The 21770-nt window shown below is 59.9% G+C and overlaps 8 protein-coding genes across 8 annotated transcripts; 6 read left to right on the top strand and 2 right to left on the bottom strand.

The window, feature by feature from the left end:
• Positions 1 to 275: 275 nt before the first annotated feature.
• On the top strand, positions 276 to 1063 carry GLRG_07830 (Isy1-like splicing family protein; the record flags this gene model as incomplete). Its single annotated transcript, XM_008098515.1, has 2 exons — positions 276 to 278; positions 332 to 1063. The coding sequence occupies 2 exons, from the start codon at positions 276 to 278 to the stop codon at positions 1061 to 1063; spliced, it is 735 nt and encodes a 244-aa protein (XP_008096706.1).
• A 478-nt stretch (positions 1064 to 1541) lies between these two features.
• GLRG_07829 (ribosomal protein S14p/S29e) lies at positions 1542 to 2031 on the top strand (the record flags this gene model as incomplete). The annotated part of the gene is made up of 3 exons (XM_008098514.1): positions 1542 to 1648; positions 1735 to 1906; positions 1969 to 2031. 3 exons carry the CDS (start codon positions 1542 to 1544, stop codon positions 2029 to 2031), a joined length of 342 nt encoding a protein of 113 aa, XP_008096705.1.
• A 488-nt stretch (positions 2032 to 2519) lies between these two features.
• On the top strand, positions 2520 to 3916 carry GLRG_07828 (Arb2 domain-containing protein; the record flags this gene model as incomplete). Its single annotated transcript, XM_008098513.1, has 2 exons — positions 2520 to 2754; positions 2811 to 3916. 2 exons carry the CDS (start codon positions 2520 to 2522, stop codon positions 3914 to 3916), a joined length of 1341 nt encoding a protein of 446 aa, XP_008096704.1.
• A 420-nt stretch (positions 3917 to 4336) lies between these two features.
• On the bottom strand, positions 4337 to 6337 carry GLRG_07827 (uncharacterized protein; the record flags this gene model as incomplete). Its single annotated transcript, XM_008098512.1, has 2 exons — positions 4337 to 4926; positions 5020 to 6337. 2 exons carry the CDS (start codon positions 6335 to 6337, stop codon positions 4337 to 4339), a joined length of 1908 nt encoding a protein of 635 aa, XP_008096703.1.
• Positions 6338 to 6949: 612 nt separating this feature from the next.
• On the top strand, positions 6950 to 8635 carry GLRG_07826 (ThiF family protein; the record flags this gene model as incomplete). Its single annotated transcript, XM_008098511.1, has 3 exons — positions 6950 to 7126; positions 7195 to 8071; positions 8166 to 8635. The coding sequence occupies 3 exons, from the start codon at positions 6950 to 6952 to the stop codon at positions 8633 to 8635; spliced, it is 1524 nt and encodes a 507-aa protein (XP_008096702.1).
• Positions 8636 to 10770: 2135 nt separating this feature from the next.
• GLRG_07825 (sugar 1,4-lactone oxidase) lies at positions 10771 to 12337 on the top strand (the record flags this gene model as incomplete). Its single annotated transcript, XM_008098510.1, has 2 exons — positions 10771 to 12000; positions 12059 to 12337. 2 exons carry the CDS (start codon positions 10771 to 10773, stop codon positions 12335 to 12337), a joined length of 1509 nt encoding a protein of 502 aa, XP_008096701.1.
• A 1821-nt stretch (positions 12338 to 14158) lies between these two features.
• Positions 14159 to 14738, bottom strand: GLRG_07824 (uncharacterized protein; the record flags this gene model as incomplete). The annotated part of the gene is made up of 2 exons (XM_008098509.1): positions 14159 to 14572; positions 14607 to 14738. The coding sequence occupies 2 exons, from the start codon at positions 14736 to 14738 to the stop codon at positions 14159 to 14161; spliced, it is 546 nt and encodes a 181-aa protein (XP_008096700.1).
• A 3709-nt stretch (positions 14739 to 18447) lies between these two features.
• GLRG_07823 (GDSL-like Lipase/Acylhydrolase) lies at positions 18448 to 20293 on the top strand (the record flags this gene model as incomplete). The annotated part of the gene is made up of 4 exons (XM_008098508.1): positions 18448 to 18650; positions 18735 to 19257; positions 19327 to 20036; positions 20248 to 20293. 4 exons carry the CDS (start codon positions 18448 to 18450, stop codon positions 20291 to 20293), a joined length of 1482 nt encoding a protein of 493 aa, XP_008096699.1.
• Positions 20294 to 21770: the final 1477 nt, after the last annotated feature.

Raw genomic sequence — 21770 nt, 5'->3', positions numbered from 1 at the left:
TGTACAGAGCAGAGCAGAGCACTGAGGGTACGTACCTCGGTGGGTAGGTTCCCCGTTGGAGGCGTGGGCTGATTGGGATGTGTGTGGGGGGGGTGGAAAGGGAATGGGAAAGGGAATGGGAGGTCTGTGTGTGCCCGGCGCGCAACATTAACAGCCGAAAGCTTTCTGAAGATTGCAAAAGGGCCCTGCCACCGTGCGACTTTCTACCTCCGCGGCCAAAATCGACTCTATTCCCTAGAAGCCCGACCTCTCTCTCGGTCTCTAGAGCTCTCAAAATGGTAAGTGCATGGTGGAATCGCTCTTAGGGCACCAAATCAGCTAACATGTGCAGGCGCGAAATTCGGAAAAGGCGCAGAGCATGCTCTTTCGCTTCCGCGAAGCGCAAGCAGCAGACCTGGGCATCATCGACATCGGCCGGACAAGGCGGCCGAGAGTCATCACCGAAGTCGACTCGATACCCTCTTGCGAAAAATGGCGTGGCCAGGTGCTGAAGGAGATCTCGCGCAAGGTCTCCAAGATCCAAGACACGGCACTGAGCGACTACCAGATCCGCGACCTCAACGACGAGATCAACAAGCTCATGCGAGAGAAGTACATGTGGGAGGTGCAAATACGAAACCTCGGCGGTCCAAACTACATGCGCGGGGGCGGCAAGATATACGACGAGCAAGGCCGAGAGATACCGGGAGGAGGCAAGGGGTACCGCTACTTTGGACGAGCGAGAGACCTCCCCGGCGTCAAGGAGTTATTCGAAGCCGCCAAGGCCAAGGCTACGGACGAGAAGCCTCTGGAAACGAGAGACGACTTGCGGAAACAGGTCGACGCCGCCTATTACGGCTACGCACCAGACGAGGAGGATCAGGAACTGCTTGCGTACGAGCTTGCCAAGGAAGAAGAAGCGTTCGAGCACATGTCCAAGACAGGCAAGCAGCAGCCGCCGCCCGACTGGGAGCCATTGCCAGGCGACACCGGGGATGGAAAGGGCTGGGAGTTGCCGACTCTGGAAGAGGTGCAGGAGGAGCTGATCAACAGGCGGCGGCAGAAGCTGCTGGACCAATTATAGCAGCCAAGTCGTACGCTGGCTTTCCGCGTACGATGAGAACTGCTTCAATAACTTTTTTTTGGAGGGAAAATGCTCGCTTTTGGAACGCTGCACGGCTGCTATATCATATTTCAACGTTGGGAGTTCAGTCATGGCCCTGTGATGACGGCTGGCGTTCTCGGATGGCTTACGGTTAATCGAATACCAAAAAAATGATATTTCTCGCCAATTGGAGCGGCATCATACCAGACGCATCAAATTGGTCTAATTACTCCTTGTCCCAAACTTGGACAGTGGCGGAGCTGCTTTACAATCAATGTTTGATGATATCCAGGCCTCACTCAGATGGACTAGTTGGGCCTGGTGAGCTCGGTGAGCGGGGCCGATAAGATAAGGCGGCACGTGACCGTCGCGAACTTCAATTCGAGCTTCCAAGCTCGACTTTTCGATGACACGACCAGTGACATACCCGCCCAATCCCGCCACCACCGCCGCCAAAATGTCAATGTTCCGCGCCAAGAAGCTCGACCTGGGCTGTTTCATCAACATCCGGACGATTCGTGACCACACGAAGCGCCAGGTCTTCATGGAGCACGAACCCGAGAGGTGAGCCAGCGCAGACAGAAACCACCCACGCCGCGAGACGCTGCGCAGACCAAAAAGACTGACAAAGGCAACCCACCCCGCGACAGACAAGCTCTCCGCTACATCATCCGGAACACGACGCTCCCTCCGCGTGTGCGCGCCGAGGCGCAGCTCCAGCTGGGCCAGATGCACTGCTACACCCGGCCGACGCAGATCCGCAACCGCTGCGTCATGGGCGGCAAGTCCAGGGGTGTTTTCCGCGAATTCAAGATGTCGAGGGTATGTCAACGAGGCATTTCCGTCGGGGGGCGCCAACACCGTGTTCTAACACTCGGTTATAGTTCAACTTCCGTATGCAAGCGTACGAGGGTAACCTGCCCGGTGTCAAGAAGGCCAGTTGGTAAAGGGATGTATATGGGAGGGTGGACGATACAGAGCAGTATGGCGGGCGTGGGAGTGCCACTGTACAATACAAAGTGTTTGGCACGCTCTTCCAAAGGGCGGGAGATGTCTACGTGCTCAGGCGCTCATAGATGGGTTGGGTTTGGGAGTTTGATCGCATCCACCGTAAAGATTTGTACAAATATATGACACCCAGAAAAGAATGTACAACATCTCCAATCAGCTGTAAGTTGGGTTGGAAGAGGCCCCAGTGTTCGATGTAAGGCAGGAAGAGACGAGACGACTATGCGCCCTTGCCCTGTTTGTCTTTTGATTCATGTCGTATCTTCTTCCGTCTCGTTGTGCGCCTCCCTTTCATTCGCTCATACCCGTTTGCCTGCCTGTGCCTTCATCGAGTTCTTCCTGAGGAAAGCAGGAACACATCCCTTCTCATCCATCTGCCTTCAACCTCGTACCTCTGTCAACACCATCATCTCCTTCGCAAGCCGCCATGTTCCGCCGTCGCTGGCTTGGTCTCCCCAAGGACCCCATGTTCCCATCCAACCTCAAGGATCTCGGGCAAGTCTTCCCTCTCGTCTCGTCTAGAGTTGGAGAAACTAACACTCGCAGCTACTTTGTCAACGATCAAGACGAGATCCGCAACATCGAGAACCCCAACTACTACTTCAAGTACTACCTCACCAAGAATGGCCGGGTAAACGACCGCCAGCGTTTCCACTTCAACGGTAGGAACCAATCAGTTGTCTCCCATTGTTCGTCCTTGGCTACTAACTCCCAGTAGAAGCTGTTCGCGATATCGTCCACGACCGACTCGAAAAGGAAGGCATGAAAAAGATTCTTCTTCCCATCGGCGCCCAACAAACATCTCCTCATGTGCCGATCCTCACCAGCGCGGACTTGGCCACGGCGTCGCGGGTCGTCGTCGTCTTCGGCGAGCCTAGCCAAGACCTCGGTATCTTGGCCCTCCGGGTCGCCAACGGCCCTGGCGGCATCAACAAGGGCTCCATGGTCTCCGTCGTCCAGGAGATCGCCCGTCAGACGTCGTCCGTCTCTGATCCGTCCGCGCCCAGCATCATCTTAGCTAATACGGGCGAGCTCTGGTGGTGGCCGGAGGGGAAGAAGGCCCTGAGCCCTACTTCCGCCCATGCCGTGCCGCAAAAGAGCATGGTCCACCACGGCCGCGCGTTCAACCCGAAGCTTCACTCGATCAGCAAGAACGAGAGCACGGAGGCGCATGTTCGATACATCCTGGACGAGGTTCTCCCCGCGCTCGTTCCCTCGAGCGCCCGCCTTGATATCGTCGGTATCGGCCTCGGCGCCGACCACGCAACCAGGGCCCTCGACAGCCCAGACACCTGGTCCGTCCTCGGGCACCGGATCAACACGCTCTCGCTCCTCGGCAGCACGACCGCCATCGACGAGCTCTCCCACGAGCCGCTCAAGGAGTTCCTTCCCCGCCGCGCCCGGGCGTACATAACGGACGAATCCCCCACCCTCACGCCCCTCGCCCGGCCTGGCGGCAACCCGAACACTGCCTCCTTCACGCAGCACGGCTGCACCGTCTTCAGCTCCGGCGAGGAACACTACGTCGAGCGCATGTTTATCACCAGCCGGGCCCCTATCCTCGACTGGATCCAGGAAGTTGCCCTCGCGGGTCAGGATTACCGACACCCGGCGGTTATAGCCGTCGATCCGCGCGTGCCGACCATGGAGGAGTGGGCCGCCGGTGGCTTCGACGAGACCTGGGAGAGTTTGCCCGAGTTCGCGAGGCCGAGCCTCGGATATGCCATGATATCCGATGACCATGGGCATTGCAAAGTTTCGGACGGTATTCGTGAGATTGCGAATAGTCGGGCTACAGGGCATGGTGAAGGGGATGACGAGTAGACCCTGGGAAGAGTCGGACACGGAATATCCGCGTGAGCGGTCATCTCGTACGTAGAGGTATGGTCCTGACTGGACATGGCCCGGACAGCCTGGAGAGGGATGAGACTGTAGTCATCTTTCAAAGAAATCATTCTCTTCGCCGTCGTGCATATTGTATCTCCGTGCAAGTCTCCGGGGAATATGGCGTTCCCCTTTTGCATACGATGCAGGCAAACAATCTTCAATCCGCAGTAGTAAATGGGCTTGTCGCATGTGGACGTGAGGGTATTCATCTGGTATCATTACCCCCCTGAAATATGAACAGTATTATACAAGTTCTTGCCGCTCCTACCGCAACATTGACGCCCGGGAGATACAGCAACCCCATACACCTGTTTTGTCTTTCCTTCTGTTTCTTTGATTTTCTCCTCTTTTCCTCTTTTACACCTGGAGCAGAGAGGCCAGCCCAGAGGCGGGCCGCTCGGCCTGCACCAGCAGCTCCCTCGTCCGCCGCACCCTCTCCTTGACGACCTTCTCCTCCGCCACCCACCTGCCCTCGTCGCCGTCGTCGGCGGCCGTCTTGGCCTCGCTCCAGAAGCCAAAGGCGGATTTGACGGGACCCGCCTTGGCCTTGGCCTTCTTCTCCTCCTCCTCCTCCCGGGCCAGCCTCGCGACCATGGTCGACCAGTTCTGCAGCCCCGTGCTGAGGCACTCGCGGCACGTGCGCCGGGCTTCGCCGTCGCCGCCCGACGGGCCAATGGCGCGGAGCTGCTCCTCGGCGAGGTCGACGGCGTCAGCGCCGTCCCACCGCGAAGGCCCCTCCCTCGCGGTTCGCACTGCGCCCCGCCCGTCCCTTGGGCGGCGTAAGAGGATCCTCCGCCGATGTACAGGGTTGAAGACGTGAAGACAAACAGGAGAGAGCTCGGCGGGGGGTGGCGGCCAGGAAGGGGGGGCGGGAACCGTCGAACGAGGCGTCGAAAACTCTCCCTGGGCGATCAGTGTTAAGACAGCGCCACCGGCATCCAACCCGACTATGCGTCATCTTCGAGGTGGAAGGGCTGTGAGAGTCTTAAAAGGTATTGCTGCCGTCCGACCGGGTCTTTCCAGGTCCTAAGTCTACCTACGGGCTACCCGGGAAATACCAGGGTCAATCGGAGGTCGTGTCCCATTGAGGCGACTCTCCATTCCTTGGCACACCGTATGTCTTGGCAGGCGCTCGACCACGTCGAGACGTTGACGTGGGTAACGTGGCGGGCGGGCGAGGTCCCAGACGCGCTGCCAGAGAGTGGCGGGGCGGGCGTCGGAGGGGCGCTCCTGGTCCGCGGGGGGCGTCTGCGGGAGGGCGCGGCGGGCGCGCAGGACGGAGACGAAGATGGGCAGGGCGGCGCTGACGTCTCCGGCGCGGGCCTTGTGCAGGGCGATGGAGGTGAGGACGGTCAGCAGGTTCTCGGACGGCGGCGGCGACAGCTTGTCGTTGACGAGGGTGTAGGTGCGGGGGTCGACCTGGGGCGGCGAGCCGGACGGCGCCGTGCCCTCCTCGGTCGCCAGGGATAGCGCCCACTGGTACATCCTCTCGGCGGCGTCGGGCAGGTTCTTGTAGTCGAGAAAGGAGGCGTAGCGCAGGGCGGCGTCCATCTTCTGGCGGTCCGTGAAGCCCCTGGTGGTGAGGATGCGCAGGTAGTGGTTGTCAGCCGGCTCGCAGGCGGGCTCGCAGTCCTCCTCCACGGGGGCGCTCTGGGCGCCGGGCGGGATGGGTCTCGGGCGCGGGTTCGAGGGGCCGATGACGACCTCGGGCGGGAAGACGTATTTGCTCTTCTTGTCCCTGACCCAGCCGTCGAGCTGCTCCGAGGCCTGCGCCAGGAGCATCAGCAGCTCGTAGTAGCCCCGCCTCCAGTTCTCGCTCTTGGCGGACAGGTCCTTGCCGGCGGCGCCGACGCCTTCGATGGACAGGGGCTCGTCGAGGAGCTCGCGGATGCCGGCGCCGTCGCCGGCGGGGTCCTCGAGCCTCTTGAGCATCTCCCGGCACGAGACGAGGACCTCGACCCAGTCGACGTCGTGGCCCTGGCTGTCCTTTGCGGCGTGCTTGGCGCCGCGCACGCCGACGCGGGTCAGGAGGGACCACTCGTGGGGCGTCGGGTGCTCCTTCTCCAGGGCCTCCTGGTTCAGCAGGAAGACGATGGCGAGGGCGCACAGGGCGGCGCCCCAGATGGAGACGTTGTAGCGGAGGAACAGGCGGCCCTCGTAGCGGAGCCAGCGCTTCTTCTCGGTGGTGAAGTAGCGGACGCGGGGGTAGCGCGAGGAGGCGACGGGGATCGAGAGGAAGGGGAGCTGCGGCCGGCCGCGCGAGGCGAGGGGCGTGGTGTTGCTCGTGAAGGGCCGTGTGGTCTGGAGCCGGAAGAGCCTCTGGAGGAGGATCCGGCGGAGGGCTAGGCGCTGGCGCATCGTGGCTGCGAGGGGCGGCCCGGGTTGGGGGGGGGGGTTCGATTATGTGTTTGGTGTATTCATGTATCTTCGCGGTTATTTTCGTGGGTGTGTGAACCTTCGGATCTCGAGGCTGCGGGACGCCTTCTGTTTGAAGGGGATGATGATGATGATGCAGTTTTGGGTCTGTTCGGTGAGCTCGAAGCTTGAGTACCGATCGGGGGGGGGTGAGCTGCCAATTGGTGCCACCAAAAAGAATTCCGGTGCCGCTGTGGGGATGGAATTGGCGGCGGTCGGGGCAGTCGGTGGGTGGTTGTTCCGCCCCAAGCCGGGATTCCGGCTGCTGATTGGCCACTCACCTTGTCAACTTTTTATTTTTATTTCTTTTAAACTATTTTCTTCTTTACCTTTCCTCCCCTTATGACCTTTGACCGCCGGCTATGGCGCAAACCCGATTTTGCGATTGAGACCCGGTTTTTTTTAATTGTTGGTAAGAGAGAGAGAGTCCCGTGAGTGTATATGTATATGTAAGACTGGCCAAGTTGACGGTTACTCACCATATATCTCCTGCTCTGATTTGTAGCCTCTTGATTTATCCCCCTCCCTCTCCATGATGAAAAGGCGAGGTTGAATATGTCTTCGTTCTTCTCCAAAGCGGCATCGAGTCCGCATGCACAACTAGCTGCCACGGCGGTGTTGTCAGGCGCGACGGTGGCATGTCTCATTTTCGGATACCAAGCATTCGAAAGAAAGGAACGCATCGAGCACTTGAAAAGGTCCATCCCGTCGTCTTCTATAGAAGCCGCAAATGTGCGTCAAGTTTCCTGCCCTCTCTCATCGGCGCGCCCAACTTCGACCATGGACTAAAATCATTACAGCTCACCCACTTCGGCGCCGCGTCGCCCCCTATCGACAAGGAGGATGCTCGCAACCAGGCTCTCGCGAGGAGGGCGCAGGCCGGCGACTTTGACGAGGAGCTCATCCTGGAGCAGCTGGCCCGCAACAGGGTGTTCCTGAAGGACGAGGGTCTGCAAAAGCTGCGCAACTCGTTCGTCATCGTCGTCGGCTGCGGCGGCGTCGGCTCCCACTGCACCGCCGCCCTCGCCCGCTCCGGCGTCTCCAAGCTCCGCCTCATCGATTTTGACCAGGTCACCCTCAGCTCGCTCAACCGGCACGCCGTGGCCACCCTCGCCGACGTCGGCATCCCCAAGGTCCAGTGTCTCTACCGCCGCCTCATCGCCATCGCCCCCTGGGCCAATTACGAGCTCAAGAACCAAAAGTTCGAAGGCGCCGTCGCCGAGCAGCTCCTCGCCCCCTGGGGCGGGGACGGCCAGAAGCCCGACTACGTCGTCGACGCCATCGACAACATCGACACCAAGGTCGCCCTGCTCAAGTACTGCCACGACCATGGCATTCCCGTCATCTCCAGCATGGGTGCCGGCGCCAAGGGCGACCCGACCCGTGTGAACGTGGGTGATATCGGGGCCAGCACCGACGACGGGCTGTCGAGGGCCACCCGCAGGAAGCTGAAGCTGCAAGGCGTTACCGGCGGGATCCCCGTCGTCTACTCGACCGAGGTGGCCGGCGAGGGCAAGGCCGCCCTGCTGCCGCTGTCCGAGGACGAGTTCAAGAAGGGCACCGTCGGCGATCTCAGCGTCCTGCCCACGTTCCGAGTGCGAATCCTCCCCGTCCTGGGCACCATGCCCGCCGTCTTTGGCTACGTCGCCGCGAACCACGTCATCCTCAGCATCTCCGGTGAGAAAAGCCCCCCCGCAATCAGCGTTTTGACTTCTTTTTCTTTTTCTCTCCTTCTCTCGATCAGACTGACCAACAACAACGCCCCCCTCAGGTTACCCCCACGACTACGTCCCGGCGAAGAACCGCGACAAGCTGTACACGGACGTGGTGGCGTTTGTGCAGGGCTCCGAGACGAGAATCGTGCACCACCGGTACGGCATCGAGGAGTCCAAGGGCCTCCGCATCCCCGTCTCGCTCGGCGACGCGGCGTTCCTGACCGAGGAGCTGTGGAAGGGGCGTAGCGCGGTGACGGGCCTCATCAACCGGCTCGTGCTCGTACGGTGGAGGCGGCCCTCGGGCCCGACGAAGATGCGGATCGGCGAGGGCGCCGAGGAGCAGAAGTGGTCCAACGTCCGGTTCCGCGACCTGGTCTGCATGACGCGCGACGAGGCCCTCCGCCACGAGAAGGAGTACCTCAAGAAGGACGATACCAAGCTGGAGGACCTGTACGATGCCGAGGTGATTGCGCGGGTCGAGGAGAGGCTGAAGGAGGCGGTCGAGGTGGAGAAATATAGACTATAGACGCTTGCGAGGACTAAGGACACCCGGGGTCATATTATGAGTACATGCGAACAAAAGTTATCCGAACTGATGGTTATCTTCCTTTTGGAGAAAGAAGACGGCCTCCTCAGGGAGTGGCTGCTGCTGTGGCGCGACGGATGATCGGGACGGAGGTGTGGCGGTGGATGTGAGGTGTGGCGGTGCAGGTCGCTCGTCAGAGTGGGGAATGGACACTGTACGGAGTAGGCAGTACCTACCTAGCTAGCGACCGTGTGTGCCCAAAGCTCCCGTGTCTGTCTGCGTCGCGTCTGGTCGCGCTTTCTTCCTTCCTTCATCACCTCACTGGGATTTTCTGCCAACAGACAAAACCTCGAGTTTCCGCGACAACAACGGTCGTTTCTGATCAGGCAAATTGTGCCTCGTCGGGTTCATCTCATGGTATCCATGCGGAAGGGAGACTGTGACTTTGTATTCCCAAGCGCACCACCATGAGTCGTGGCTAGAGGTGAGCCGGCCGGAATCGCTGGATGGGGACCATGTTGCTGACGATATTGCAGGGCATATTAACAAGAATAGTCTTCGTGTTCGGTCCTTTTCCCACGGATCGTGCCGAGAGTGTCAGCAGTGCGCCATTCAGGAGTTTCCTATGCAGCAGCAATCCAACGCATCAGCTCCGCGGCTCTGTATCTCAAGTGAGACGTGGCAAAGGCATGGGTGGACACTTCGGGTATCAAAGTCCCTCCCGATAACCCATTTGTCCCCAACCTCTTCTGGAGACTCTTGTTCAATTCTTGCCCCTCTCGCTTCGTTTCCGTTCAAATTTGCTTCCTCTAGGACGGGGTCGTCTCTTTTAATATCTTAACCCACCTCCAGCCTGCGGTGATGACAGCTTTCACATCAGGGTTACGGGATCATCAGTGCTGCGGTTCTGCACAGAACCCTCCACGCGATGGCAGGACCAGCACCAAAGAACAGAGATCTGAGCAGGAGACATGCTGAGGCGTTCCCCGGCATGGATGCAATCGTTGCGCCGGTGTGCGGCCGGCTCTCGTTTCTCGAGATCCCGTGCCGCAATGACGACAGTTTTTCTTCATAGCCTAGAAGCTAAGCCCCGTCGAGTCCACGGCCCTCCTCGCGGAGGGTGTACGGTTCGGCCCTGGAGCATGGCTTATGACAGGACGTATATAGTTTTCAATCGGAGCTGGCCGGTAAGTTGAGACCCACCCTCTCAATGCGCTCGCGGTTGGGGTGTCGCTGACGTGGGCGTCGCAGATGTCAGGAACTGCCGGCCAAGCGGCGGTGCAGCGACACGATACAGAATTGCCCGGTGATGACACGAAGTCCAAATAAGCCAAAGTTGCAGACAGCACGAGGGTCGATCCAGTCACTTTGGCGGAGTCCCATCGGTCGTTGTCCGTGAGAACATAAGAGAGCTAATCTGAGGGCAATTCTGCGAGTCGAGGAGAGGATGTCTGGTAGTGACAAGCCAAGCCAAGCCAAGTGGCTTGGTTCCGGGTGGAAGGGGTATCGAGCCGTGATGAGGTAGGTAGCTGTATGCAGAACATACTGGTTCAACATATTGACATTGATGTTGCAAGGCCATCAAGGAAGGTCAACCAACCTGGTCTATAGATGTAGAGCGTGGTAGGTGAAGGCATCACGAGATGAGGTGAAGCCCTCGGAGGCTTCTCGGTGCAGGGAATGGGTTGGCATCCCAGCTGTCTGCAGCATGCAGCCTGCGGGATTACCCGCCGCAAACGGTGACTCAAAGACTTTTGCGCAGCGAATCACGGCGCGTCCCCCGGGACATGGATGAGCTCATCTTGAGCTAAGCTCTGTTCCCGCATCTGATTCCATCTATATATCCCGCCTTGTTTCCAGCCCTGTTCCCCCAGACAGCGCGCGGGTCGAGCTAACATGATGAAAGACATTTAGTGTTTCAATCACCAATCATGGTTTCGTCTTCCCTTCTTTTCTCCGACATCGTGCATTACATGACATCTTGACCGCTCCAGGTGCTGACCCGAACTGAGCCGACCATCACTGCAAGCACCGAGTCTATCAGGACTCGTCGCCTTGGTACACCCACTCACTCACCCACCCACCAGAGAAAGGACACGCGGACCGTCGACGCCTTGCCGGCCATGGACCCAACCATGGCCGCCTTGCTTGAGAAGAGCGGCGCCGATGGCGTCCCCTTCCGCGCCCGCCCCGGCCACACCCATCACACGTGGGCCGGCACCTTCCACTCCCGCCCGGAGCTCTACATCCAGCCCGAGTCGCTCGAAGAGGTCGAGAAGGCCGTCAACCTCGCCCGCCAGCACCGCCGCCGCCTCGTCACCGTCGGCTGCGGCCACTCGCCCTCCCACATCACCTGTACCTCGAGCTGGCAGCTCAACCTCGACCGCTACAACCGCCTCCTCTCCGTCGACCCCGCCAGCGGCCTGGCCGTCATGCAGAGCGGCATCCGCCTCTACGACCTGTGCGACGCGCTCGACCGCCGCGGCCTGGCCATGCCCAACCTCGGCAGCATCAACCAGCAGTCCATCGCCGGCGCCATCTCCACCGGCACGCACGGCAGCAGCCTCCGCCACGGCCTCATGTCCGAGGACGTGGTCGCCCTCAAGATCACCCTGGCCAGCGGCAGGACCGAGTCGTGCTCGCGCGACGAGAACCTCCCGCTCTTCCGCGCCGCCCTGCTCTCCCTCGGCGCCCTCGGCGTCATCACCGAGGTCACCTTCCGCGCTGTGCCGGCCTTCGCCCTGCGCTGGACCCAGACCATCGACGCCGACCGCCGGATGCTCGACGCCTGGGCCGGCGACCTGTGGACCCAGAGTGAGTTCGTCCGCGTCTGGTGGTTCCCCTACACCCGCCGGGCCGTCGTCTGGAAGGCCGACAAGACGGACGAGCCGCACGCGGCGCCGCCCCGGCGCAACTACGACGGCCCGCTGGGCTACTACCTCTACCACAACCTGCTGTACCTCGCGCAGCACGTCCCACGCGTGCTCCCGTGGGTCGAGTGGCTCGTCTTCGGCATGCAGTACGGCTTCCGCGACGGGTCGGCCGTCTCCGCCGTCCAGCCGAGCCGCGAGGCCCTGCTGATGAACTGCCTGTACAGCCAGTACGTCAACGAGTGGGCCATCCCGCTGCACAGGGGCCCCGAGGCCATTGCGCGGCTGTCGTCGTGGCTGAACCGCCTCGCGCCGGGCGACGCGGGCTACGCGCCGCACGGCATCCCCTTCTCGGCCGACGGGCTAAATCCACGCGCCGGTCGAGGTGCGCGTGAGCGACACGTCGCGGGCGTCGTCGCCCTCGGCCGCCGGCGCGCGGCCGTACCTCGACCCGACGCGGCCCGACGGCCCGACGCTGTACCTCAACGCGACGCTGTACCGGCCGTACGGCGCGGACCCGCCGTGCCGGGCGCGCTACTACGAGGCGTTTGAGTGGCTGATGCGGGACCTGGGCGGGCGGCCGCACTGGGCCAAGAACTTCGGGTCGGGGGCCGAGGAGGTGGCGGCGTCGTACGACGGCGCGGACGTGCGGGCGTGGCGGGCGGTGCGGGACGGCGCGGACCCGGAGGGCATGTTCGTGGGGCCGTGGCACCGCGAGAAGGTGCTCGGCGCGGGGCCGAGGCTCGCGCTCGAGGAGGTCGAGGTCGCGAGGGTCCCGGAGAGGTTCCGGGGCGGGTTGAGGGTCGACGGCGCGGTGGGAGAGGCTCGGTGATGACGACGTCGAGTAGTAGGCGGGTCCCCTTGTCCCCAGAGACGCGCGTGTTTTGCAGGGAGCCAAACTAAAGTCAGGCAAGATGTCTGTAAGGGTCTATTAGCATTGTACTATTACGGTTGGTATATAGGTAGCAGATGGAGCTCATTGAAGCTGGACCGAGACTCGCCGATGTCAAAAGCGGCCGGACCAAGACTCGGGAAGAAATGTCTGCAAACGTGAAGTTCATCGTCACACAAGTTTAGGAGGAGATACTCCAAAATGGGGTGGATGGATAGACAGGATATGTGGATTACTCGCGCCACATTAGATGAGCATTCGCATAGTAGGCTCTTGGGTGGTCATCAGTAAGAGACAAAGTCCGGGGGTCCATGGAACGCAAGGAGGGGGAGCGGGTGGCTTCTGTTGGCCACCCCCTCCTCCGGTCGTCCGTCGCCCGTACGAGCTCATGTCGGATCAGAGGGCGCGGAGGCGCGATGATGGATCGATGAACAGGCACACACATGTAACCAACCCCTCCCCTGGCCGGATGAAGTAGCCTTTTCTGGATATCATTGTTGGTTCCAACGGCATCCTCGCCCAACGGCTGCCCGAGTGGTTCGCGGTTGCGATCGGGAGCCTCGTTCCCCCTCACCCCCCGCCCATGCCCCTCTTCCCACGACACGGTCTCGAGAAGGGAAAGCGGAGAGCATGACGGCTCGGTTTTGGGATACTCGTTTCTTATTCTCATACAGACTGAAATGGTAAAATGGTAATAGAATTTGACTGTTTTTGGTTTGTCGACGACGTTGGGCTTTCCTTTTCCCCGTTTCACTCCCAACTGACCCGAAGCCGCTCGAGAGGGGGAATAGAAAAGACCAGTAAAGGGGAAAACGTGAGCTCGTAAGGTAATGATCAAGTCAAAAGATCATGTACAGTAGTTGCCGCGAGGCTTGGAGGGGTGTGTTTTTTGCGTCTCCACGTTAACATGGAACCAAAAATAAGAATGAAAACAAGGTAATGAAGAGAGAGGAGAGGGGGTATCTTTCGGCTCCAAGAGAACTGCGCGCGGTGTCGGTCCGCCTTCTGATGGGGACCGGCGTTTCTGTTGTCTTTCTTTTTTTTATTCTTTCTTTTCTTTTCTTTTCCGTGTCATGAAACGTGAGGTGAAATAAAAAATAAAATAAAAAATATTAAAAAATAAAAAAGAAATAAAAAAAGGTAGAGGGGGAGAGCAGAAACCAACGCCTTGAAGAAGAGAGAGAGAAAAAACAACAACAGACCAACGAGCCGTGAGGCGTTTCCATCTTGTGTCCCAAGCCGCGAGGCCCCCCGATCCGTCTTATGACCGCCGTGATGCCCACATACATACACACACATAGCCGTTTCACGCCAACTTGATAAGATACACCGACAGCCTCCGTCGTCGCCGTGGCTCTCTTCACCACCCCGGCCACCTCGTGCGGTTCTGTGTGTTCCCGCCTGAGAGGAGGGGCCGTCTTCGTATCTCCTTCCGAGCTTTTTCATGTAAACTTTTTTTTCTGTCCTTGAGGGGGAGAGGGACGGTCGTGTGACTGAACATGTTTTCCCCCCTGTCCTGGCAATCCTGGTGCGGTGTAGGGTGGAATTCTCATCTACCGCTTCGTCGATGTTTTCCCTCTGGTGTGTGTGCACCTGCACGGAGATAAAAAAAAAAAACCGTATGTATATGGTCCTGGTGGATTCCCTCTATCGAAAAGGCGGCCAGGGAGCTGGTTTTTTTTTCGATTCCGAAACACCGAGAGATATAATAAAAGAATGGAAAAATAAAAATAAAAAATGATGGAAAAAAAAAAAGACACATCAGTGTCGGTGCCGGCGGGAGCTCTCGTGGCCGTGGCGGTGGGAATGGCTGTGCCTGTGCGACGAGCGATGACCCTCCCTGTGTCGCGACGAGGAGGAGGAGGAGGAGGCAGAGGCGGCGAGCTCGCGCTCCATGTCCTCGACGCGCGAGCGGTAGCCGCGGACGATGTCCTTGATGTGGCGGATGCGGTCAAAGTCGAGCTCGAGCTCGTCGAGCTGGCGGAGGAGGTCGTGGTAGCGGGCGATCTCGGCGTCGGCGCCCTCGACGAGGTTGCCGGCGCGGTCGAACTGGGCCATTGTGAACATCTGGCTCTGCTCGCTGAGGTAGACGATCTGCTGCTCGATCTGGCCCATGACGCGGTCAAAGTACCGGCCGAGGGCCGCCAGAGAGGTGCTGTCGAGGAGGAGGAGGCCCTGCTGGCTCGAGGCGCGGCTGGCGGCGCGCGACGAGCTGGATCCCGCCGCCGCCGCCGCCGGCTCCCTGGGCCAGGGCCGCCTGTCCCTGGCGCAGCAGCTGTATCTCCTCGTAGCTCAGCCCAAGCTGCGTGTCCGGCACTGCATTGACCTGGGTGGTGGACATGGCTCGGTGCAGCGCACCGTGCGCGGTTGGGAGGCGGCAGGACTAGCAGTTTTGTATGTGTGTGGGTGGTATGTATTATCTGCCTGTTCGTATGTGTCTGCGTGTTCCGTTATCTTCGGTATTGCCTCGACTCGGGCCGCGATAACGGACGGGGTGCGGCGACGGAGGTTTCGGAGGGGTCTTGTCCCCTGTCGGAGGTGGGGGGGGAGAGCTCGATGGAGGGAGGGAGGGAGGGAGGGAGAGAGAAGATGAGGGGTTTCGACGGCGGCGATCCGGGGACGGGAGGGGAGGGGAGAGAGAGGAACAGAGAGAGAGAGAGAGAGAGAGAGAGGGAGGGAGAGAGGTGTGCAGCGGCGGGCGGACGAGGGGGCGGCGGGATGCGACGAATGGCATGAGCCGCGTTGTTTGTTGTTGGAGGTCGGGAGCTGGGGGAACTCTGGAGCGGCCTTTGTTTGGGCGATGGCGGCGCGCGCAAAGTCATGATATCGTAGAGGCGGCGGGGATCATTACTGGTAGGTTTTCTGGGGTTTTGGGCGTGCGTGCGGGCTCGGCGCGAGCGAATTGGGTTCTCGGGACAGCTTTGCCGACGGCCGACGGGAGGGGGGAGACTCTCTCACTCTCTGAAAGAGAGAGAGAGAGAGAGAGAGAGAGAGAGAGGGAGGGAGAGGGGCGCGCGAGTCTCGACGTTGCAACGGGCCGCCCGGAGGGACGGGCAACGGAGTTACAGGTTGCGTGTAGGTCCACGTCGGGGCAGAGGCCGTGGCATCAGGCCGTGATGTTAGACGGGGGTGGTCCGGAAGGAATGTCGTCCAAAGAGGGGTGGGTGAGGGAGGTCGGTCGAAGACGAGAACTAGAAAGATGGATAGGGAGAGAGAGGGAGAGAGAAAAGGGGGGAAGAAAGAAAGAAAGCTGGTCTCGATGTTGGAGAAGAGGAAAAGAGGGAGAGAGAAGGACGAGCGGTGTTTGAAGTTGGGGGGGGGAAGAGGGATATTTTTTTCTTCCTCTTTTCTTTTCTGGTGATACACACATAGACTCATACACACAACACTCACGCACACACACACACACAACACAAGCTGGATGAGCTCGCACCCTCCCACCACCCACCGCTGTGATGAAAAAGGGCCCTGGTTGATTACGAGTTGGTTCGCTTGTCCGGCGCACAGGTCTCGGTTCTTGGTGACCCAGACTCAGACCCCAAAGGCTCCCCCCAGGTCTCGGCCGCTTTGACTTGTTGGGAGGAGGGGGGGGACAGGGAGCGGAGAGAGTGAGTGAGTGACGGAGCAAAAGCTCTCTCTGATGACGGCACGCGGCTGTCTCTCTTTTTGTACGGGTAAAACGAAGGGGGTCGAGATTGATATGTCCGTCCGGGCCATGGTAGGGAAAAGGGGAAAAGGGAAGAGGGAGACAGAGGAGGGACCGAGTTTGCTGTTTTGTTTCTTTTCCCCCCTCCCCTGCGCGCAGCTGACGGCGGTCAATCTCTCTCCACGCTTCTGGGACGGCGCAACCGCGAGTGACAGCGACGGAGTAGATAATAGGTAGAGTATCGACGGGGAAAGAAAAAAAAAAGCAATTTCGGCGCGAGGCTGGGGAGGGAGGGAAAATGGAGCAGAAGGAGGAAAGAGATTGACCGGTGACGGACGGCCCTGGTAGCGAGCGGCCGTGTTGGTTCTTGTGCCAGAAACGCACACGCTCACACACACATACACACCCGAGAGAGGCACGCACAGCCGCGTATCGCAGCCGAGACGAGAGCCAAAGTTGGGAAAGTGGTGAAGGGGTGGGTGGACGAATGGATGGACGGACGGGTGGATGGATGGACAGGGACGACGTGTGGCATCCTTCGGTCAGTGTCGTTCATTAAGACAAGCGCCGGGTTCCCGCCGTGGGGGTATTGCGAGATTATTGGCCTTCCTATTTAGACAGACGGCTAATGTGCTCGTGATGATGGTATCCGGGAGGGTGTGGTTGGGGATTGGGGAGGGGGGGATCGGTATCTCGAGATGCTCGCTCGCTCGCCGCTCGACGAACGCTATCGCGGTGAATGGTTCCCAAGAATTGAGGGGTCGACAGACAGGCAGACAGATGGACAGATGGACAGGTGATTGACTGACTGTTGGCTGCCGTCCAGAAAGACCAGACGGGAGGCCGATGCCGAGCCACGGCTCCAAGTGAGACAAGGCCGAGGAAGACAGACAGACAGACAGAGCCGACGATGCGCCCACATGCTCTTTTACACCTGGAGACGGATGCAGATAGAAATGGTACTTTGTACTTTATTTCTTATTACTGCCGTCGTACTTGTCCTCCTCCTCCTCCTCCTCCTCCTCCCTCCGGCGAGACGGGACAGACCGGGGATCGGCGGGCGCGAATTGAAACACGCAACACCATACGACCAGAAGGGAGGGCTCGAAACGAGACAGTCCCCCCCCCCCCCCCTTTCGACCGCCATCATCTACCGGCCTGCTGGGCGCTGCACCAGCACGTACATTATGCAGACGCAGAGGGGCAAAGCCGCTCGGTTAGGTGCTGCAACGAGATGCACATCGCCTCGCTCCTTGCAGGGCGCTTGCTCGGCCTCCTCCCAGCGCTTGGAGAACCTCAGCCTCAACTTGCACCGTTGTAGAGCAAAGCTTCGATGGGGGGCATGGCCAGCATTCGTTTTTGTTTTTATGCAGGTTGTCATTCACACCGTCCGTCTTGTCTCCCATTCTTTCCCTTGATCGGTTATACGGCCGCCGCATGTCAGCCATCCTGTGTTTCAAAACGCCGTCCTCGTAGGGCACGCGTGCATCCGGTTGCCGCCCATGCTCTTGAGGACTTGGTGTGGCGCCATGTGTTTTAGGGTCTGGCGATGGCGCTCAGCCATCATCTGTGCCTCCCCCCCTCCCCCCTCGGGCCGGCAGAGCCAACCAGACACAGTCATAAGGAACTCGATACCGCCGCTCTCTGCCCAGTCCTCCGGCCTCCCCTTTCTCCAAGTCCCGTCCGGCCGGCCGGCCCGGAGCGAACGGCGGGCAAGCCTCCCCGGTGACCCACATCCCCCGTCCTGTCGGTCACCCGCGACCCACTCCCGATACGGCTCACGGAGCCTCTTCTTCCGTCGGCCACAACAGGCAAACGGCTCTTCAAGATGATGAGAGGCCATGTCATCCTGGTCTTCGAACCGGCCACACAGCCCATTCGGTGGAGAATCTGAAAATCGTTGCTTCTTATCCATGTCCTGGACGCCCGGCGGAAGACAATGGCCAGAGTAAAAACGGCGCCCCTAGGCGGAGATGGCGGCTGAAATATCATCAGAACAGCCTCCTTTTCTACAGAAAGGTTGCTGGATTTCACAGAATCACAACCCGCATCCGAAGACAATCGGCTCGAGAGTGAGGCCAAGAGGGGCTCAAGACCCGGGTAGCCGGGACGCTCTTCCCGTCCTCCCCTCGTCTTCCATCTATCCGATCGGCGTTTTTGCGTCTCCTCGTCATCTCGGTCCATCTCTGACCGTGAAGAACCTAAGCGCTCATGCTGTCATTGAGGGGTCGACGCAACTGCAATCCGGGGCACAGTAAGCGCATCTTGCGTTTCCCCATAAGAAGCCCCTCGACCCCTACCGCTCATGTTACTACTGAACCCCCCCCCCCCCCCCCCCAAGCTGGTCCGTCAGGCCATTGACGTTGACATTGTGACCGCCGCCGTTGTCATCATCACCATCATCATGATGCTCCCTTCCCTGGCGACTGTGCTCGCTTGCGTCTCCGCCGCGACGGCCACGATCCTCGAGAACGGCCGGCCGAGAGTGGCCGACTTCGCCGACACAAAGGTCGACCTGGCCGCAGGCGACTACGAGACGTACGATGCCGACGCCCCGGAGATCTCCTACAAGGGACGTTGGGACTCCAAGAAGATATCCTGGTGGGCGTGAGTTTTCTCTCCTTGGAGCCTTTTGGGACAAAACAAAGGAGAAGGAAATACATCTCACACACACACGCGTGCGTCGGCCAGGGCCCCGGGCATCAAGTTCGGCTTCACCGGCGAGACGGTCGCCGTCACCTTCGGCCCCCACACCGTCAGCGGCACGCTGGTCGCCTACCGGATCGCCGGCCTCGACTGGATGCACACCAACGTCACGGCCGGCGCGACCCACCTGTTGGTGAGCCCGGCGACGCCCGGCGTCGGCCTCGCCGGGCCCGTCAGCCCCGCCACCTTTGAGATGCGCGTGACGAACTGGGCGCGCGGCGTCCAGGTCGACGCCGTCCACGTCGCCGCCGGCCGCCGCCTCGTCGCCGTCCCCGACTACCCGCGCCGCGTCGAGTTCGTCGGCGACAGCCTGTCGGCCGGCATGTACGCCACGTACGAGGCGCTGGCCGGCTTCGCCTACGGCGTCGGCGCCGGGCTCGGCGACACCGAGTACTCCATCACGGCGTACCCGGGCATCTGCGTCGCCGACCAGGAGTGCTGGGGCAACCCGCGCGGCCAGTCGCACCAGTGGTTCTACACGTCCGACACGGGCGGCCGCGCGGCCGAGGTATGGGGAGGTACGTGTTGTCGTCGTCGTCGTCGTCGTCATCGCGCGTACGTGCCGCCGGAGCTGCAGCTGCAGCCGGCGGACCTGGCGTATTCGAACCTGAGCCTGGCCCCCGACGAACGGGGGTCGGCGATGGCATCATCAACCGGCCGGCTGACGGCGGCTTGCGCAGATGACCCCGAGCCCTGGGACTTTTCCAGGAACCCTCCCGCCGACCTCGTCGTCATCAACCTCGGCACCAACGACGCCAACGACGCCAACAGCGTCAGCAAGGCCACCTACGTCCAACACTACAAGAAGCTCATTCAGGGCATCCACGGCAAGTGGCCCAAGGCCCAGGTCATAATCATGGTGCGAACATGCCTTCTCCTCCTCCTTTTCATCCTCATCTTCCTCATCCTCCTCCTCCCCTCCGCGGCCACTGACCGACCAACTGACCTTCGGCCGCAGCAAATGTGGCAGGGCTTCTTCCAGGACGGCAACACGTATGGGCAGAACACGGACCTCAGGGACGAGGTCTACAGCGTCTACGAGTACTTCAACTCGGACGAGTACCTCGGCAGCCCGACGACGTGGGACGCCGTCACCAACACGACCGGCAGGGCGAGCGGGCCAGCCGAGCCGTTCGTCCACTTCTTCAACACCACCGGCATCCTGCAGCACAACGACATCGGCGGCCAGTGGCACCCCACCGACGTCGGCCACATCAAGGTTGCGAGCCACCTGATACAGTTCATCACGCTGAAGCTCGGCTGGCCCTTGTTCGCCACCGGTCCCGAGTGAGTTTGCCCGCCCGCCTCCGCTGCTTTTTTTTTTTCTTTCTTTTTTCCATTTGTTTTCTTGTCCAATGGGCTCTTCTTCTCTTCGTCGGCCCGCGATTCCTACAGAGACATGCCTGCCTCTCGTCGAGGAAAGGCATAATCCACGGACTCTCTTTTGCCTGGTGTCATGTGTGCCATGTTGGCTGACACACCCTCCCTTACATCACAGGGTTTACCATGAGACTCTCTACTGGAACGATCAGTCTGCCTATTGAGACGCGCCGTTCAGGGAGAGCGGCCATACAAGTGAGGATCTGGGGGACATGCATGACTTTTGCGTAAAACCCTCCTCCCTCTCCCCCACCACCCTCTTCAACCCCCCTCCCTCCTGCGGTATTGGTTCCTGACGGCACGCCGTGTCAAGAGAGAAACGCCGTCTTGTCATCTTGTCATTATAGCCGTCATAGCCTATATACCGCCCCTCGGTGATGTATAAGCATCCTGCCGTCCGAGTTGAAACGCCCGCCACCGCAGCCTGGCAGCGCCTTTGAAACAGACCGGTGCGCCTGCCAGGCAATGTCAACCGTGATGTGACGCGTAGGGAATGCCAAGCTTTTGAGCCTCGACCGATCTTGTCCGTGCTAGCAAGGAGGGGGGGGGGGCCTTTTCCCCGGTCATTTCCTCTCTCTCCCTCTCTCTCCCTCTCTCTCCCACACACACTCACTCTCTCTCTTACTGCTTGGTTATCCGGGGAGAGTGGTACATTCTTCACCTACGAACGGGCGACCCAGCCTCCGGTACCTAATTCTCCATCACCTCCACCCCCCGCCTCACCTGGAGTTCCACAAGAGAGGCTTAACTAAAGTACTGGTCCAAGGCGGTCCCCCGTAGGGTCGCACAGGTACACGATATCGACCATACACACGGGAGGTTAATAACTGGCCTGGTGCGTTTGCCGTTTGAGATACCTCATGGGTCAAGGAGCCAGACAAGACACCTTCACACCGACCAAGAAGACAGGGAAAAAAACCTGAAGGGAGGGAAAGGGTTCGGTCCGAGAGAGAAGTCATGCCCACCTTTGCGATGACTAACCCTCTCTCTCTCTCTCTCTCGTGTGCCCATGCCAAGAGGGCGCAAGGAGAAGAAGCACGGCCGCGTACGTGGCTTGGCCACCGTCTGTCTATTCCGCCTAAACTCGCCCGCGACAAGATGGACGCGCTGCGCATGAAGGCTTGGCCGTCAGATCGCGACAGGGCTGGGGCAGAATCCGAGACTCGAGGCTTGTGGCTTTTGAAGGAATAGGCGAATTTTTTTTCCTTGCCTGCCAAAACAAAAAAAGAAAAGAAGAGAAAAATCAGCCGGCAGAGGAAAGATGGGATGCCACGACCACCCGCTCCCCCCACCCCCTCCTGTGGTAGACGACGGTAGAGTTTTGATCTGTCTGAAATGACCAGAGAAAGGGCGGCATTACGGACGAAAGCTTGAAGGCTCCGATGGCAGGTCGTGACAGACGACAGACGAGCTGATTGGAACCTGGCGGGAATACTAAAACCAGCCATAGCAGAGAGATGCCAAGTGAGTTTGGACTGAGGACCGCGTCACGAGTCGAACCACATGACCTTTTTTCTTCCTGTTCCGCGTCCCGTCTCGTTCGCCTTTCTTCTTCTTCTCTCTCTCTCTCTCTTTCTCTCTCTGACCCGGTGTTGCGAGCAAGTCTCCATCTTTCTGGCTGTTTTGTTTCTCTTTGTCGCC

The sequence above is a fragment of the Colletotrichum graminicola genome, assembly GCF_000149035.1.
Source record: "Colletotrichum graminicola M1.001 genomic scaffold supercont1.34, whole genome shotgun sequence".
Classification (NCBI taxonomy): Eukaryota; Fungi; Ascomycota; class Sordariomycetes; order Glomerellales; family Glomerellaceae; genus Colletotrichum; species Colletotrichum graminicola.
The sequence above is the reverse complement of the archived record's forward strand: the minus strand, read 5'-3'. Positions and strand labels throughout refer to the sequence as shown.